Genomic DNA, 18998 nt, shown 5'->3' with positions numbered 1-18998 from the left:
TCCTTAACTATTCCCCTATAAGTAGGATAAAGAAGTCACATTGACTGATCCTCAGGAGACAGATGGTCTGATTAAGAGTACCTCATAATATTCCGACTCGTGCGTGAACGCCGGTTTACGCATAGGAGTTTGAAGGTATTTAACACATCTTATATAATTATCAGATGCGTTAAAACACTCAACCGTTATTAAGTTTTTGCAGGTCAAACCTGCTCAAATTTAACAGGGGAAAACGTATGGTATTTACCTCACCATGTGGATTTTGGTGCATTAAACCTCAAAATCCGCATGTCATTCCCAATGAACTCGTAATGGGTGTTAATTTCTCACACCTGATAAATAACGTTCTCCATGGTATCATTATTTATCAGAGGCAATAAATAGCGCCTAAGCTGGTAGTCGGGTCCAGAGTGTCAGCCTCCATTATGCCAGTGATGCAGACGGACACTGTCCTTTTATTTTAGCATTCCAGGAAAAAAAAGAGGAAAATGTTAATGACAAGAGAAGCAGGGGACTGCTACACAAGCAAATGTCCATTTTGTTTTCTTAAAAATTGATGATCAGCCAGAGCAAAGCCTTGAAGGCAACAGCGTGGGTGAAGGTATCCTTCAGACCTGGATCACAATCTCTCTTAAGAATTTGCTGACGCTGGCTAGGTTGACCAATCAAATGACTAAGGGACAGGCAGAATATATGAAGAGACAACATTGGTTTTGTTTGCTGCATTAATTATCCAAACTATAACATTGATTTAAAAACAGCCTGAATGGGTGAGACCCAAGGTGTCCAACATGGGACCTGAAGGGCCTTTTCCACTCCAGATGTTCAGACTACCCACTAACTTTTTATATTATTTCCATTTAGATTCTTTATACATGTATAATCTCTCTGTCAAAGCTGCTAATGCTTGGAATGCGCTCCCTCCTGATCTCCAACGTATTCATGAGTTTCAACTCTTTAAAAAGCATCTAAAGACACATGTGTTCTGCAAGACATCTAATCTCGCCTCTAGCACAGCTCTCCTCCGCGCCAGGACACTCTAGAGTGACAGTGCGCGCTACAAATTCAATATAACATAACATAACATTGTATAAAGACCCTGAAGCTCTAGAATGGATCTGGTCCTCTTACACCTAAGTTGGACACACCTGAGATAGACTATCGCTCATCTTACATGGCTCAGCAGGGCAGTGCTCCGTGAGTTGAAATAGTGCCTGGCAAAACTTTTCTTCACTGTTTGGGTCGCTGGATTTACCCATGTTGTAAAACTCTTAAAAGTATCTAACCCTCATCACAGTACATCCTGCTCCTTCTTATACTGCTTCAGCGCTCGATGTTCTAAAGGTTATTTAGAGGCGGCCAAGCGGGACAGACGTTGGGTATTTTGTCAAGTGGGTCAATGTTATGGATGGATGGATGGATGAATAAATATAAGCATTTTACACTGCGCACTCCCCCTTTAACAGTGATGTCACCTCTCTGTGTATGTGGATGCGTGTGTATTAAGGTGGACACAACCCGCTACACTCTCTACCATTTAGACTCCACCCACTTCAAGGAGAACAATTGCGCAGTCTTAAGGGAAGTGCTGGAGGACCCAGGTTTTCTACATGTCTAGCTTTCGTTTAATTGCACGGTTGAGAAGACCTGCTAATTACCAAAGTCTCAAGTAGGTTTTCACTTTTTTATTGTCATTTTTTTTATACAAGGGAGGTGGCTGTGCCCTGATGAGTCGCTCCAGAAAATTTGAACAAATAGTGAAAGGAATGAATTCCGTAAGTAAATCTTTTTTTTATTTTTTATGGATGGGGCCTTTTTTGTACTATTAATGTCCTCATTGAAGCATTTCTTATTCTGTTATGAAAGGTACTCGATGTTCCTTTGACTGTAAAAATCAGAACTGGGGTGCAAGAAAACGCCAATCTAGCTCATAAATTGATTCCAAATTTGAAACACTGGGGAGTTTCATTAATAACGGTATGTACCCATCTACAACTGGTATCTTTGTAAGACATTATCAGTGAACCCTTCTTTTTTGGAGCAGGGCTTTTATGATGATTGAAAGAATGAAGATGTTCTTTTGAGAAGGTGTCACATTGTTTTGTTTTTTAGCTTCACGGGAGATCAAAAGAACAGCGTTACACAAAACTTGCGGACTGGGAATACATCAACCGCTGCGCTGCTTTAGCCAGCCCTGTGCCTTTGTTTGGTATGTTATCTCCATTTGCTTCCCCTACTAAATGATCATTACTATTGTAAAGCAAACTGCTTATCTTCATCCTCCTTTCGGGGAACATATCTTCATCCTCCTTTCGGGGAACATATCTTCATGCTCCTTTTGGGGAATATGTTCCCACTTTCTGGTACTTTTGCACAGGTAAGAACGCACCTTGAACAATACACAGTTATCCTTTTAACTTTTAGCCCCATGGTATTTTCAGGGTGGTAAAACGGCAGGTGGTATTACCGATACTGGTGGTATATTAAATTATGAGTTCTAGTTTTACCAAAGGATTCCAAGCTATGAGGAATAACGTGGGAAAATAGGTGTACTCGTCTTATTCCTGCAAGTCATTCCAGTATTCTGGGCCCTTCTCCTGAGACACAATTATCCAGGTTTGAGTTGTAGGATTTTTCTCCAGGATCCAACATATTACAGCGTACAGCAATATCAGGATCCAACATGATATTACAGCGTACAGCAATATCAGGATCCAACATGATATTACAGCGTACAGCAATATCAGGATCCAACATGATATTACAGCGTGCAGCAATATCAGGATCCAACATGATATTACAGCGTACAGCAATATCAGGATCCAACATGATATTACAGCGTGCAGCAATATCAGGATCCAACATGATATTACAGCGTGCAGCAATATCAGGATCCAACATGATATTACAGCGTGCAGCAATATCAGGATCCAACATGATATTACAGCGTGCAGCAATATCAGGATCCAACATGATATTACAGCGTGCAGCAATATCAGGATCCAACATGATATTACAGCGTGCAGCAATATCAGGATCCAACATGATATTACAGCGTGCAGCAATATCAGGATCCAACATATTACAGCGTACAGCAATATCAGGATCCAACATGATATTACAGCGTACAGCAATATCAGGATCCAACATGATATTACAGCGTGCAGCAATATCAGGATCCAACATGATATTACAGCGTGCAGCAATATCAGGATCCAACATGATATTACAGCGTACAGCAATATCAGGATCCAACATATTACAGCGTGCAGCAATATCAGGATCCAACATGATATTACAGCGTACAGCAATATCAGGATCCAACATGATATTACAGCGTGCAGCAATATCAGGATCCAACATGATATTACAGCGTGCAGCAATATCAGGATCCAACATGATATTACAGCGTGCAGCAATATCAGGATCCAACATGATATTACAGCGTGCAGCAATATCAGGATCCAACATATTACAGCGTGCAGCAATATCAGGATCCAACATGATATTACAGCGTGCAGCAATATCAGGATCCAACATGATATTACAGCGTGCAGCAATATCAGGATCCAACATGATATTACAGCGTGCAGCAATATCAGGATCCAACATGATATTACAGCGTGCAGCAATATCAGGATCCAACATATTACAGCGTGCAGCAATATCAGGATCCAACATATTACAGCGTGCAGCAATATCAGGATCCAACATGATATTACAGCGTACAGCAATATCAGGATCCAACATGATATTACAGCGTACAGCAATATCAGGATCCAACATGATATTACAGCGTACAGCAATATCAGGATCCAACATGATATTACAGCGTGCAGCAATATCAGGATCCAACATGATATTACAGCGTGCAGCAATATCAGGATCCAACATGATATTACAGCGTACAGCAATATCAGGATCCAACATGATATTACAGCGTGCAGCAATATCAGGATCCAACATGATATTACAGCGTGCAGCAATATCAGGATCCAACATATTACAGCGTGCAGCAATATCAGGATCCAACATATTACAGCGTGCAGCAATATCAGGATCCAACATGATATTACAGCGTACAGCAATATCAGGATCCAACATGATATTACAGCGTACAGCAATATCAGGATCCAACATGATATTACAGCGTGCAGCAATATCAGGATCCAACATGATATTACAGCGTGCAGCAATATCAGGATCCAACATGATATTACAGCGTGCAGCAATATCAGGATCCAACATGATATTACAGCGTACAGCAATATCAGGATCCAACATGATATTACAGCGTGCAGCAATATCAGGATCCAACATGATATTACAGCGTGCAGCAATATCAGGATCCAACATGATATTACAGCGTGCAGCAATATCAGGATCCAACATGATATTACAGCGTGCAGCAATATCAGGATCCAACATGATATTACAGCGTGCAGCAATATCAGGGTCCAACATGATATTACAGCGTGCAGCAATATCAGGATCCAACATGATATTACAGCGTGCAGCAATATCAGGATCCAACATGATATTACAGCGTGCAGCAATATCAGGATCCAACATGATATTACAGCGTGCAGCAATATCAGGATCCAACATGATATTACAGCGTGCAGCAATATCATAGTCCCCTTTTATGGGACTATGGAAAGTCAGTAGCAGTAGGTGTAAGGTGTGCAGTTATTTTTTATTCTACGAAAATCCTGATTTTTAGCAGTTATGCTGAAGGAAAACACTGGCGTGTCCCATAAACCTTTGAAAAGATTGAAAAAATATTTGTCCATTACAGTGCTGCTGCCACATATACCAGGGGGAATCTATAGGAAGAGAACAGCTAGGTTATACGGTTAATTAAGCATTATAGGTAAGAGGCTACAGGATTGGGTTTCATAGATATGTAGCTAATCATCAATAACTGGTTTGCATCTATCAGTCATAGAAACGCGTAAGTTAGTGTCTGCATTTAAGATTGTTTTTCATTATATTTTCCTTTTTAGATTGAATGCTGACATTCAGCATAGGGTGTGCAGAAGGCAGAACGCTCATCCAGGAACATTGCAGGTGCTTGGATTTTAGTTTAGTGTGTTCTTGTAGTCTAGCTATCCATGTAGGCCAACTGAGCTTGAATCAGCTTTGTAGGGAGCTAAATACATTGAAAAATCAGCTAAAAAGAGGGAATGTTTCCTCAATCTTTAGCAACACTCTTGCACATTTTTGCAAGTCTGTGCCCACCGTTCCAGCAGAGCACGGAATATTTTTTTTACCTGGATTAGAAAACGTTACACAGATGCTTCAAGCTGGGTCATTTACAAAAATACAGCGTTGAGGGTTTAATGTTGTCCGTTACTACGATACCCCAGAACTCTTTAAAGCATAAGCACTGGCTGCCGACGACGCATTCATGTATCTCCTTACAACAGCTGGGAAAATCGCTTAGTTTCCAAATTAACTTGCAAACTAACAGTTTGTTGTTTTCCATTTTTTTCCATTTCGCATCTTTACATGCATTTTTACAACAGAAAAAACCTACTTATCTAACACACATTTACAATTTGTAGCCAATATTCTGTTTTCCAGTGGTCTTTCCCGCTTCCTACCATGCGTTGCTGTGGGACGCAATGCAGCTTCAGTGGCACGTTCAGCTGTGGAGCTACAGCGACTGAGTGCGGTCACCTGCCGTTAAACATCCCTGAGTGTGTGAAAGGAATCCATACTGTGATCCTGAGAATGTGCCTTTGGTGTTTATTTCTTCCATTAAATCTGTTTCAAATTGCCCTGAATTCCAGGTTGGTGGACAGAGGCGAAGGGATGAATTCTAATGATGTAATTCCCACTGCATGGGCACAATCCTGATAGCCTCCCACATACTGTGCAGCGCTCCGTTGCACCCTTCCTTCGTTCTTGCTTTATAAATACCAATATGTGCATATAGTATGATTTGCTCAAAATCAGTTTGTTTAAAATAGGCGACCCAAGTCTGCAGCATACTAGTACTTGCTCCAAAGGCTTTAAATGTACTATCATATTGCATTTTGGTGAACCTTATCATGACAATCTGCACTGTCTCCCTCTTTCATGAAATACCAGGTCCAGTTCTCCAACATTGGATCTTTCATATGCACACGCTTGAATTGTTTCCCATTGTCAGGCTGGCAATCCTTGGTAATCTTGAATAGTAGTAAACAGTGATCGATCATAGGTCAAAACATTGTTGTTTGTTTAGTTGTACTTCCACCTCATTTGAAGCAATCTCAACTTCAGCAAATGAGGTGGAAATGCAAGCTCTGTTACTCCCCATAGCTCAGATTTCTGCCACATATCGCGTGAGAGAGTTCCTGTGAAAAGCTGTGCTCTAACCTTTCATTTATCTTTTTCTGATACTTTGTGGTATACCCTGGAGCTTCTACAGCACCATCCTCAGTGAATTGTGAGTTGTTTTGGGAGTAACTTTTTGGCTTATTTCCACTTATCGGGACCAGGAATTCTGTCCTCGGTCATCCTGGCTGAAAGAGACAAAAAGCTTTTTAAATCCTGCTCTATCTGTGCTCAGTAGACAATCTACACTGATGACCCACATGAATAATGCACTTGTAGCCTTTTATCCATTGTACAATCCTTGATGCTGTGACATTTGCAGCACCTTCCATTCAAAGACTCTGAAGGATAGAGAGAGGATGTTGGCACTATATGTCCTTGTAAAGAAAAAATTATCTCATTCTAAGGCCGATGCTCCATCAAGTGGGGATCTTTCAGTGAAAAGTGCTCCACCAAGTACTTCCTCAAGGATGGCGAAAAACAGAAACAACCTCTACACAATGACTGCAAGGGAAGTAACTCACTGTCGTCACTTATTGTACAGATTATCCATTAGAAAAGGTTCAAAGGGATTGAGAGTGAGACAATACATTTCAAATGTTACTTTTATCCGAATTGCATCATTCAATGATATCCAAAGTAAACAAAGAAAAAATAGATGCTGTCAACAGGGAATTTACACATAGGTGACAAGTGAAGTGACACGTGATTATTGTGCTAAAAAATGTGAACAATATATACAGTGCAGGCATATGTACAATTTGGCATATGTACATTTTGGGAGGTCAGAGGTTTAATGATACAGCGAATCCTATCCTTAGTCTTAAGGAATCCTGCAATCTCTGAGCTTAGATGTACGTCGACGTTTCGACCCTAGCGGTGCCCCAGTGGGTGGTCACAACGGGTCTTCCTCAGGACGGGGCGGGCGGTGTCGCCTCAAGATGACAGCCGTAGGACGGCCCAAAGAATGCTGGCCTTGAAGGTATGGATGGTTGAGTCACCACCTCTAAAGGTCAAGGAAGTCTTTGCCTTGAAGAAGTAGAGAATTCTTTGCCACTGTTTGTGCGCGAAACTGATTCAAATGGGGGGAGACGGGCCGAAGTACCGTCTTCCATCTAGCATGAGTCAGATGCCAGATGGAAGACGGTACTTCTGTCCAGCCAGATTTACCTACTTATAAAAAAAACCCTTTTCATTTGTTAATGGAGAGAGCAGCTACAGATGTCATCTCCTGGTGCCCTTAGAACATTAATGCTTACTGTATGACTTCAAGGAACATAACCATAAAGATATTAGGTCAATACCTATACTAGGGTCATGAATTTGATGAAAACACCAGCAACAGTGTCAGTGCTTCGTTTGGAGACACAGCCCTAACCTGCCTTATTGGTCATCCCAAACCAAACTCCTATCATGTCTGCAGCACAGGGCAGATCTAAGGACCCGGTCACACCTTCACCAGCGCCTCCTGATTGAAGATGGCAGAAACAGTGATAATTTAGGCTGTGGTCACCAGGTGTACCTGTACTTGGACGATTGGCTTATCAAGGTCCCATCAAGGATAGAGTCATAGGCTTCTACAACCGTCTGCATCACTTTTTTCCACAGAATAGGACACTGAACACCGACAAGTCCGCCACAAAACTTCAAACAAAGTTTCAGTTCTTAGGAGTGATGCTAGATATGCAACTAGGAGAAGATTTCCCCTCAGCAGAAAGGCTAGTAAATCTTTGGTTCAAAGTATGAGCATTCTGCATCAAACAGCTGCTCACAGTGAGAGGGTACACATCTGCTGTGCATGATGTCATCATGCATAGGTCTTATCCCCGATTGCAGACTCCTGACAAGAACATTTCCAGTATGCACTGGACCGCCGATGCAATCAAGTTCACTGCAAGTGGGACGATATGGTCCGAGTTACAAAATGGCTAAAACAAGCACTAGTATGTAGGCAGTTCCTGACGAATCTCAGCGTAGTGCTTCCTTTCCACCCTTCGTCAGACAGAGTCAAGTCAAGTCAAGTCATAAAATTTATATAGCGCACTACATACCCAGAGGGTTTCAAGGCGCTTAGGAAGGGGAGGATGATTATTTGTCAAAAATCCACGTTTTAAGCTGTTTTCTGAACGCTAGGTGATTCTGGGTGAGGCGAAGGTAAGCGGGGAGTGAGTTCCATGTTCTGGCAGCCAGGTATGAAAAGGATCTGCCTCCCATGGTGGTCTTGTTGATGCGAGGTACAGTGGCGAGGGCTTGGCTGGAAGAGCGAAGTTGGCGGGAGGGGGTGTAGAAGGACAGTCGAGAGTTGAGGCAATCTGGTCCGATGTCGTAGAGTGATTTGTGTGCGTGGGTAAGCAGACGGAAAGTAATCCTCTTATTGACGGGTAGCCAGTGGAGGTCTTTGAGGTGACCAGAGATGTGTTCGTTGCGTGGGATGTCTAATATGAGCCTGGCTGAGGCGTTTTGGATTCGTTGTAGTTTCTTCTGGAGTTTAGCGGTGGTACCTGCGTAGAGGGTGTTTCCGTAGTCCAGTCGGCTCGTGACCAGGGCATGGGTGACTGTTTTCCTTGTTTCGGTGGGGATCCAGCGAAAAGTTTTTCTGAGCATGCGAAGAATGTTAAAGCAGGAAGAGGATACGGCGCTGACTTGTCTGTTCATAGAGAGTGAAGAATCCAGGATGACGCCAAGGTTCCGTGCGTGGTCTGTCGGGATGGGTGCATTTCCGAGGGCTTCCGGCCACCAGGAGTCGTCCCATGCAGAGGGGGATTTACCTAAGATGAGGACTTCTGTTTTGTCTGAGTTCAGTTTCAGACGGCTTTGTTTCATCCATTCGGCGACTTCTTTCATTCCTTCGTGTAGGTTAGTTTTGGCGGTGCTGGGGTCCTTGGTGAGAGATAGGATCAGTTGAGTGTCATCCGCGTAAGAGATGATGTTGAGGTTGTGTTGGCGGGCGATGGCTGCGAGGGGGCTCATGTATACGTTGAAGAGGGTGGGACTGAGTGAGGATCCTTGTGGTACGCCGCAGATGATTTCAGAGGCTTCGGACTTGAATGGTGGGAGGCGGACTCTCTGGGTTCTTCCGGTGAGGAACGAGGTGATCCATTCCAGTGCCTTTCCTTGGATTCCGATGTTTCTGAGGCGTTGTAAAAGGGTGCTGTGGCAGACTGTGTCGAAGGCTGCAGAGAGGTCGAGGAGGATGAGGGCGACTGTGTCTCCATTGTCCAGTAGAGTTCGAATGTCGTCTGTTGCTGCGATGAGGGCGGTCTCAGTGCTGTGTTTGGCTCGGAAGCCAGATTGTGAGGGGTCGAGTGATTTGTTGGCTTCGAGGAAGGCGGCGAGCTGGTTGTTGACAGCTTTCTCGATGACTTTGGCCGGGAATGGAAGAAGCGAGATGGGTCGGTAGTTTTTGAGTTCGGTGGGGTCTGCTGTTGGTTTTTTCAGAAGGGCGGTGAGTTCAGCGTGTTTCCAGTCTTCTGGGAAGGTAGCGGAGTTGAAGGAACAGTTGATGACGTCTCGGAGGTGCGGAGCTATGACGGAGTCTGCTTTGTTGAAGATGTGGTGAGGGCATGGGTCTGTGGGGGATCCAGAGTGGATGGAATTCATCAGGCGGATGGTGTTCTCAGTGGAGATTGGGTTCCAGGCGTTAAGGGTGTTAACGAGGGGAAGATGGTCGGCTGATGGTAGGGTGGGTTGGCTTCCGGGTTGGTTGTCAAAGCTGTTGTGGATGTCAGCAATCTTGTTGTGGAAAAAAGAGGCTAGGGAATCGCAGAGGGTTTGAGAGGGGGTGATGTCGTTGGAGTTGGCCGAGGGGTTGGAAAATTCCTTGACGATGTTGAAAAGTTCCTTGCTGTTGTGGGCGTTGTTGTCAAGTCGATCCTTGAATGCTGTTTTCTTGGCTTTTCGGATCAGTTGGTGGTGAGTACGGATGGCGCTTTTGAAGGCGTCTTTGGTGTTGGTGGATGGGTCTTTTTTCCAGGCCTTTTCAAGGGAGCGGCACAGTTTCTTGGAATTCTTGAGGTCATCGTTGAACCATGAGGCCTTCTTGATGCCAGGTTTGTGTTGACGTTTTTTCAGTGGTGCTAAGGTGTCGGCGGTGTTGGATAGCCAGAGGGTGAGGTTGGAGGCGGCTTCGTTGGCGTTAGAAGAGAGGGCTGGGGAGGTTTGAAGGAGTGATGTGGAGATCTGGTCGGTGGTGATCTTGTTCCAGTTTCTTTGTAGAGTTGGTTGGAGGTGGATGGTGGGTTTCGGCTTGTTGTAGGTGAAGTGAACGCAGCTGTGGTCAGTCCAGAGGAGATTCGTAGTGTGGCTGAAGGAGACATGGTTGCTAGAGGTGAAGATGGGGTCGAGTGTGTGACCTGCGATGTGGGTGGGTGAAGTGACCAGTTGTTTAAGTCCGAGGTTGTCGAGGTTGTCCAAGAGGGTGGCGGTGTTGCGGTCGTTGATCTTTTCAAGGTGAAAGTTGAGGTCTCCCAGAAGGATGTAGTCTTTGGAGGGGAGCGCGTGTGGGGTGATGAAGTCCGTGATGTCTTCACTGAATTTTGCGCGGGGTCCTGGTGGTCTGTAGAGGAGGGTGCCTCGGAGTGTGGTTTTGGGGTCGATGTGGATCTGGAAGTGAAGGTGTTCGGAGTTAGCGAGGTTGTCGTCAGAGCTGGTTGAGATGCGGATTGATTTCTTATGGACGATAGCGATTCCTCCTCCTGTATGGTCGGTGCAGTCCTTGCGTGTGATCTTATAGTCATCAGGGATAGCGATGGCGATGTCAGGGGCGGAGGAAGCGTTCATCCATGTTTCCGTTAGGAAGGCGACGTCAGGAGAGATGGTGTCTAGTAGGTTCCAAAGGTCAATGGCGTGCCTGTGGACCGAGCGGGTGTTGAGAAGGATGCATTCTAGGTGGTTGGGGTCGGTAATCTGTGTTGTGGTCGCAGCGGAGATGTTGTCAGTGCCGCTAAATTTGCAGGAGAGGCAAGAGAACGGTCCATGGATGCGTCCAGGAGCGGCTTGGACGCAGTTGGGGGCGCGACCGGGGTTAAGGGCTAGGAGGGTGGCGGCATCGTAGGTAGCGCGGGGGGGCTGGGCAGCGCAAGGGGCAGGGGGTCTGGCGCTGGGCGCGGTCCAGGCGCGGACGGGCGTAGACGGGCTTACCTTTGGCGCACCTTCGGCGTGTACGAAGCGCGTGGACGCTGCGCGTGGGGGCATTGGCCATAAATGGATGGTGGGGGGGAGGGGCGAGGGCGCTTCAGCTGGGAGGCGGGGCGGGCAAAGGACGACGACAACAACAACAAAATGGAGGTGGAGGGGTCAGGGCGGCAGGAGCGCTAGGGGGGAAACGAATGCTAATGAGATAAAGCGGCGAGATGAAAACACAATGAGCAACAGAGTCACGCTAGCAGAAACGCACTTTAAATGGGCAAGTCGGTAAATTCAGTTATTAAATGGGCAAAGCGGCAGTTCCAGCAAGCAGCGGTAATGAGGGCACACAGCAGGCAGTAATTGTTAAACGCAGACCAAGTTAGAGCGTAAGCGCTGCAGAAACGATACCTCAGCAGCAGGGAGCAGGGAGCGACCACTCAGCTTGGAAGCAGAGAGATTGCTCTATGCCATAATAGTTGGCGCCAAGTGGAAGCGTTTCTTTGTTTGGTGCAGAACCAAAGGATTCTACCTAGAGACAAGAACACATTACCAAATACTTCCATATTTTCTGACCCTAACCAAGAGTGGGCTTAAATACTCATCAAGTCAAATCCATCTGCCAGCAATCTCACACTATTGAAAAAAAGAAGACTTTTCTACTCACTTTTTTCTTACAGAGAATAATAAAACAATTTATGAAGGGACATTTCAGAGCCCTTCCTCCTGTGGAGCGCCCACCAGTACTCTGGGATCTTAATACTATCCTGAACCAGCTCAATGTGCCGCCATTGGATCCACTGAGCATATCTAAAATTCATTTCATGGAGGGCAGCACTTCTCTTGTTACTGACGTCAGCATGTAGAGTTGGAGAAATGTGTACAGTGAAAGAACTCTTTCTTTGCATTACTGAATCAAAAGTCATCTTACAGACCAATCCTGAAGATTTTACATAGGGTTCCTACTGATTTCTAACAGAATGAGCCTGTCATTCTGTGGTTCTATTTCCCAAATCCCACCACCTCAGCAGAAAGGTCATTACACTCCCTGGATGAGTGCAGGTGCCTCACGTTTTATATGAACAAGACAAAAGATACTCGATCTTCTTAGCAACTGTTTATAGCCTTCCGCCACCCAAGGAGAGGCTGACCCTTGTCCACATGGAATTGCATATTGGCCATTGCACATTGGCTCTCACCTTCTGGCACAACAACACGAAGCATACACTTCAGGGAAACATGAGAGCATTTTCCACCAGGAATATGGCTACGTCTGTGGCACTCTGCGCTTATGTGCCTTGGCATGACATTTGGCTTGCAGCTATGTGGATGAGCAGACACATGTTGACAAAGCTACTGCCTTGATTTGAATGCAGAAGCAGACTCTCCGGTTACACATGCTGTCCTGTGTGCACCAATTCAGTGAAGGGGCACCTGCTTCCCACTTTCTTAGATTTATTTTCATTGGAATGTTCTGCTTACTAATCTGATTCAAGCATGTGACCATATCAAAGATCCAGTGCTGAAAAATAAATGAGTTACTTCCCTGTCAGTCCAGTTCTCCTGAGTTTTTATCTTTCACATGCGACCCTCTCTTCTCCCCAGTTTGAAACTCATTAAATGTTATACTTGTCTCACACTTTGTGCTATGGAATATGAGCATTGGTGGCCTGTAGCTGGCCTAGGAGAGCTTGCACTTCCACCTCATTCCCTAATGTTCGGGGTGCTTCAAATGAGATGAATGTACTACAAAACAAAGACTGTTCATGAGGCCATTTTAACAGAGTTTACTGCTTTTGAGAGAACAGAGGATTCCCAGCCTCACAACGCGAAATGATTGATTCAAGAATGTAATTATATAAAATATACCAATGCTATAGAACTAGGGTTACACATAAGTAACTGATTTATTTGATGTTTAACTACACAGTTCATAGATTTTACATTGATACTAAATGTTCCCAATTTTATCAAAAAAGTTATAGGAGAAACAAGTTCAAAGTATTGCCCTAGAGAGCACAATATGGCCAAACGGGGAGACTTGTACTAAAACCATGTCTTATGTCTTCCCCATTTCCAAGGAGCTCACTATGCCACAAATGGGTTGACTTGGATGGCAAGGCTAAGTGACCACCCTTCACAGGGAAATGTTACTATCCAGGTTTAAAGCACAGTGTTAATTCCCAGCATATTTAGGGAAGTCGTAAACTTGAGATGAGATGTCAATTGGTCAGGTGTCCTAGCTGTGTGGCTAAAATATACCCACTGAATAGAGCTCTGTTGTGTGACTGCTTCAGCATATTGCCCACCTTCTTAGGGCTTGTGATGGTATGAGTCCTAAGGTGCTTCCCTCGGCCGCTCCCTTTGTTGTCACTATTCAGGGATTGGCCAGCAGTTGCGTTCACCCTCTAAAGTGTCTCAATTTTCAGCACTGAGAAGGATATGTTTTCCCTTTATTCTTCTCTTTCCCAGCTGCTTGTATCTGAGATTACCTGACAATCTAGCTCCTGGTGAGCTGGTCTAACCAATGGAAGTGTCTTATTTCACAAGGCATCCCAGTGAACTCCTTGATGAAGTGCTTATGTGATTCTGTTTCAAGTTAGTTTTGTGGAATTCTTTATTACCTTCCTCTTTCTTATCTGCCAGATTTCCTTCAATTGCAGCCTACACTTAGAGTAAGATGCTTCAGTTGGCGAGTGCGAGCATGAGATATCCCAACGCAGGCGGTCAGATTTCTCATTGCGAGTGGTCGCGTATGTTCGTAACCGTTCACGTTGAGAAACTTTCCGTTTGTGTAGAGAAAGATGCTGCTTTAGTAATAATCTACTCGAGCAGCAGAAAGGAAGCAGCGCCCAATTGCGTTGTGCATGGTGCCATTCACGATGATTGCACAGTGCAGACAAGCACCTGGCTCTGAAAATCACTGCGAACAGCCTTCGCCGCTTTCATAGCGCGGCAGAGTCTTTTTGTACTTCGCGGAGTTCCGCGTAGCAGACCTCTGTGAACTCCGCCTAGGCGTAATTCTTACATTTGCCTCAGGCATCAACTTCTCTGGCTGATCCTTGTGCATCCAGTTTGTGTGCCTCTCTTTAGGTGGCAGGTGTCATTTTGTTAATCTGCTGTCTGTTCTGCCTTGATTGCTGTAAATCCTCGGTGACCCAGCTCACTCATTCAAGTCCTCTAGGCCACCTCCAAAGGATACTTTGGTTCGGAGACATTCGCTCTGCACTTAAGGGGTAAGCTATGACCTTTTTAGCTCCTGGAGCCCACATGCTCACCGTAAAGCACAGCACTGTTACAGAACCACAGTTGTGTTCTACACAGAGTCCCAGTGCACTTTGCTCTTCTATCGCAATACGGGTCTTCCTGATCTTTCTGCAGTGTTTTTGTCATTACGGTGACATCCATTGTGTTCTCAACAACCGCATTTCCACTGGGTCCTGGTAGAATTATTTCATTCATCTTGTGGCTGGCTTTACAGGGTGTCAAATACTGTCAAGGAGAGGTTCTGACTGTGCCGCAATCTTTGGTGAAAGTTTCAGGAGGAGAGTTTTGATCCATTTTAGGAATTCTAAAACTTATATGCCTGGAATTTGAGTGGTTACTTTTTGCTCACCAAATATAACCACAACAAATTCACCTGGAGCACCAAGATGCCAGTCAGGACATCATTGGGAGCTACATAGTGGTGATGACTTGTCATTGCTTCAGAAAGTTCTTGATCTTGTCTGGCGCACTGGAAAAGGGTTCATTTAAGAAATCTGCTGGAGTCATCTACTACATCCATCCTAAACAATTTTACTGACGTCAAGTAACTTGTTCTCTGCACTCATTTACTGTTATACACGTAAAAAAATCACTGCTTCATACCTTAAAAGAATATTTTTTTTGAATTCTGCGCCAATTATTTGGACAAAAGAAATCTTTGCGTATGTTCATTTATTGTGGTCATATTTTGAACATATTTACAATAAACTTTCGGAGACCTTTTTAAATTTTGTTTGTTCATTTTATTGTTTACTCTTTGTACAGCACTGTGATGCCTACATAACCTCGCCTGTGCTTAATGTAAACTGTGCTGATTATGAAGGACGTTTTGTGCAGTAACTACCTTGTCACCTACCATTTGAATGACGACTTTGTAAAAGTTTTATGTGAGTTGATCAGAGGTCAGCATTGGACATAGTTTTTTTAATGTGGTCTCAGCTTCCACTTTCAGACTGAATTCCAGCTAGAACACAAACATTTTACAACAGTCTTCAGAGTGCCTAATAACTTTGGAAAAATCAGTGTTTGACTCAAACCACAATTTGGTGCCTTTCAGAAACTTAAGTACGATTTGAGAGAACCTTATTGTTTAGAAGTATTTCATTTCTGCTAAAGTTTACTAGCCTTTGCTTCATAATCATATGATACATTTTCTTTCTTCATATACTTGTATTTGATGATGATCCTCCCTACCAAACACATTAACAGGCCATCTAATTCCTGCTTCAGATTTTTCATGCCCAATTGTTGCTTGCAGGTTCATTATGTCTTCTTTATTTCAATATTAATTTTATTATAACAGGTAATGGCGATATCCTGTCTTATGAAGATGCTAATCGAGCTTTGAAGACTGATGTTTCCGGAATCATGATTGCAAGGCAAGAGTGTACATAGAACTTGAACGTTATTTTTATGGTCACTGACTGCATTTTCTGTTCATTGTGATTGGGCAAAACAAATGTAATAGCGCTGCTGTCTCTAGCGAGCAGTTCTTCCACCTTTCTTGTTGTACGTGATTGTGTATAAAGAATGAAATATATTGGGCTGCATTTCAAAACATTGAATTTGGCATGATTTTAAGACACCAGCAGGAGTTTTTGCGGCTGAATTCGGTCCGTTGTTTAGTTTGGCATTTTCTTTCATTATTGTCATACTTGTGTTTTCAATTGTTGCTTTTTTTTATATTTCTACCACACTTTGCTTATGCAAGTTGTAGAATTCCATTCTACCAACTCTGAAAAGAATGATTATTTGGAAGAATATCCGTTTGACAGTAGATATTGTGGCATCCATGCTTGGAATCTTCGCTGACTGGCATAGCGTAGATTCTCTACGCTCATGTCAGATATCTCGCTTCACAAACCGATTCATAAGGCAGGTTAAAGTGACCCCGTACTCTCACTATTGGGTCACTGGGATTTATAAACTGCTCTTCTACTGTGTTGCAGAGTTTGTGGGATATAGAGCCATAAATATTAATCATGGAAAGATTTTCCTCTGCAAGTCTAACGTGCAAGACCCATCTACGCTTGGTTGACCTTTCACAGACAACTCTTTTAATATTTGTACATTTTACTGCCAAACTGATTACTCATGTTTATTTTCAGTCTAAATTCCTCAGCTCTTTCAAGAGATAACAGTTCTAGATTAATTTTTTACTGGATAGGATGTTTGAGTTCCTTAACAACAAGTGCAGTCTATAGTTTGCTTCAAGCAAGTGACCGTCCGGGCATTATAAACTTACTCACTTACCCCTTCCTATTCAGCATGACTGCTCCTAGGTGACACATCGAGCGTTTTAATTTGGGATCCAGGTGGAGGATTGACAGTTGATTTTTTTTTTTTAATCATTTTCATTAAAGAAAGGACTTGCAATAGTAACATTTATAGCATGGCACATCCGTCATTGATATACGGTTTGTCGGCGAACAGACAGGCCTCATTATTGATCATCTTCCGAATCTGAATTAACAATCGGCGGCATGCAAATGCCTCCACTAAATGTATTCCATTTACCCCACATTCTTTGCCATTTTTTGAGGCATCGTCTGTAGTTTTTTCCGCCGCCATGGCTATGTTCATTTCTACACCAGTCTATGGAGTGGAGCGTTGCTTGTCCCCCAGTGTCTGGCAATATTCCGTTTGGCTATAGTCATACCAAGGGTTGCCCACACTTGGGCTGTGTAATTCAGGTATGTTGGTTCACAAATATTTAGGAGGCATCATTTAGGCTCAGTCAGTACAGAGCAGGCACTAACTTGTATAATAGTATTCATTACAGTTGTCCAGTACGGTGTAATTGCAGGGCATTCCCAAAGTGGGTGGTAAAAGGTGCCAAGGCCACCGCAGTGTCGCAAACAAAATTGGACATTGGTCCTCCCTATCGTACACAATGTTACCCTGGTAAAGTATGTTCGGTGGAGCAATTTGAGTTGCATTAGCGCAGCTCAGAGCACACTGCCACCACCCTCTGGGACTCCAGCGCCTCCTGCCAGTCAGTGTGTCCAACTCGCCTACTTCAGCCTGCCATTTCTCCCGTAGCATTTGCATAGGTTTCAACTGATTATTAATGATTTTCCAGAGATCTCCTTCTCGTCCATGTATTCCGTGAGGAGTCTGTCCTTCAAAGGGTAGGCCTCTGGAAGGATCGTGTCTGGTGGGATGGCCGCTTCTAGTACGTGTTTAATCTGTAAGTATCTGAACAGCTCAGTGGGCGCATTTCATGCTGGTCTTGTAAGTCGCGAAGGTGACCACCCGTCTTGCTTTCCAGAGGTCACTCACTCGTGAGATCCCTATTGCATCCCATTGCATAAATCCATAACTCTTGCCCTGTTTTTCCAGCTTGCTTGTTACCAATAGCGGGGTGTGTTGTATTAATCTGTCGTCCCAGCCTAAGTGTTGTGTTGTCCCATGCCATATGTGAACAGTATGTGCGGTCGGACCCAAGAGGTCTGATTTCCGCTTCTTATTATCATAGTACTCGATTGATCCCTCCCACTCCCAGGGCATGCATATTAAGTCGGTACACAGGGTCATTTTATGGCAAGTGGATCCATTGATTAATTACGGCTAATTGGGAGGCCCAGTAGTATGTCTGCACATTGGGGAGGGCAATACCGCTGTCATACCAGCTCTTGACTAGCTTAGCTGCGGCTATTCTAGCGGGTTTTCCGTCCCATAGAAGATTGTTCACCTCTGAGTCTATTGCTTTAAAATATGAAACAGAAACACAAAAGGGGTTGTTGTGAAGGGCATAGAGGAATCTGGGAAGTGCCATCCTTTGGAAAAGGGCTGCTTTACCAAATAGGGTGAGGGGCAATGATTGCCAGTGTTTGGCGTCCCATCGTAGTTTTTGCAGCGGTCCCTGGAGGTTCTGTACCATGAAGTCGTCTGGGTCGGGTGTGACGTGAATCCCAAAATATTTGTAACTATCTGTGACTATTCTTACCGCACATCCCCTCGGTAGATGATTGACTATGTTGATTAACATGGCTCTATCATGAATGGACATGGATGATATACTCTTGGTGCTTTATACATGCTATTGACGTCACCGTATAGTACTCATTCACTAAATGAAAATCATTCTCCTGTAATGTCTACTATTTGAAATAAAAAATGCAATAAAGTTTGTTTTAAAAAATATATATATTCACAACCTTCTAAATAGAGATTACTAGTGGTACTCCTTTATTACTATAAAGTACTTGATCGAGTAAAATAGGAGCTATAAGATAAACTGTTTTCTTTTTAATTGAATAAGAATAAAAAATTGCATTCTG

The 18998-nt window shown here is 43.9% G+C and overlaps 1 protein-coding gene across 1 annotated transcript in view; it reads left to right on the top strand.

The window, feature by feature from the left end:
* DUS3L (dihydrouridine synthase 3 like) overlaps window positions 1–18998 on the top strand; it is a 169718-nt gene that overhangs the window by 129659 nt on the left and 21061 nt on the right. The window contains exons 8-11 of the mRNA XM_086941835.1: window positions 1710–1775; window positions 1867–1977; window positions 2113–2209; window positions 16019–16094. Of these exons, the coding sequence (XP_086797961.1) occupies window positions 1710–1775; window positions 1867–1977; window positions 2113–2209; window positions 16019–16094 (350 nt within the window). The remainder of the gene's footprint in view (window positions 1–1709; window positions 1776–1866; window positions 1978–2112; window positions 2210–16018; window positions 16095–18998) is intronic.

This window comes from Lissotriton vulgaris, chromosome 10 (genome assembly GCF_964263255.1).
Source record: "Lissotriton vulgaris chromosome 10, aLisVul1.2, whole genome shotgun sequence".
Lineage (NCBI taxonomy): Eukaryota > Metazoa > Chordata > Amphibia > Caudata > Salamandridae > Lissotriton > Lissotriton vulgaris.
Note: the sequence above shows the minus strand (reverse complement) of the source record. Positions and strands in the feature narration are given on the sequence as shown.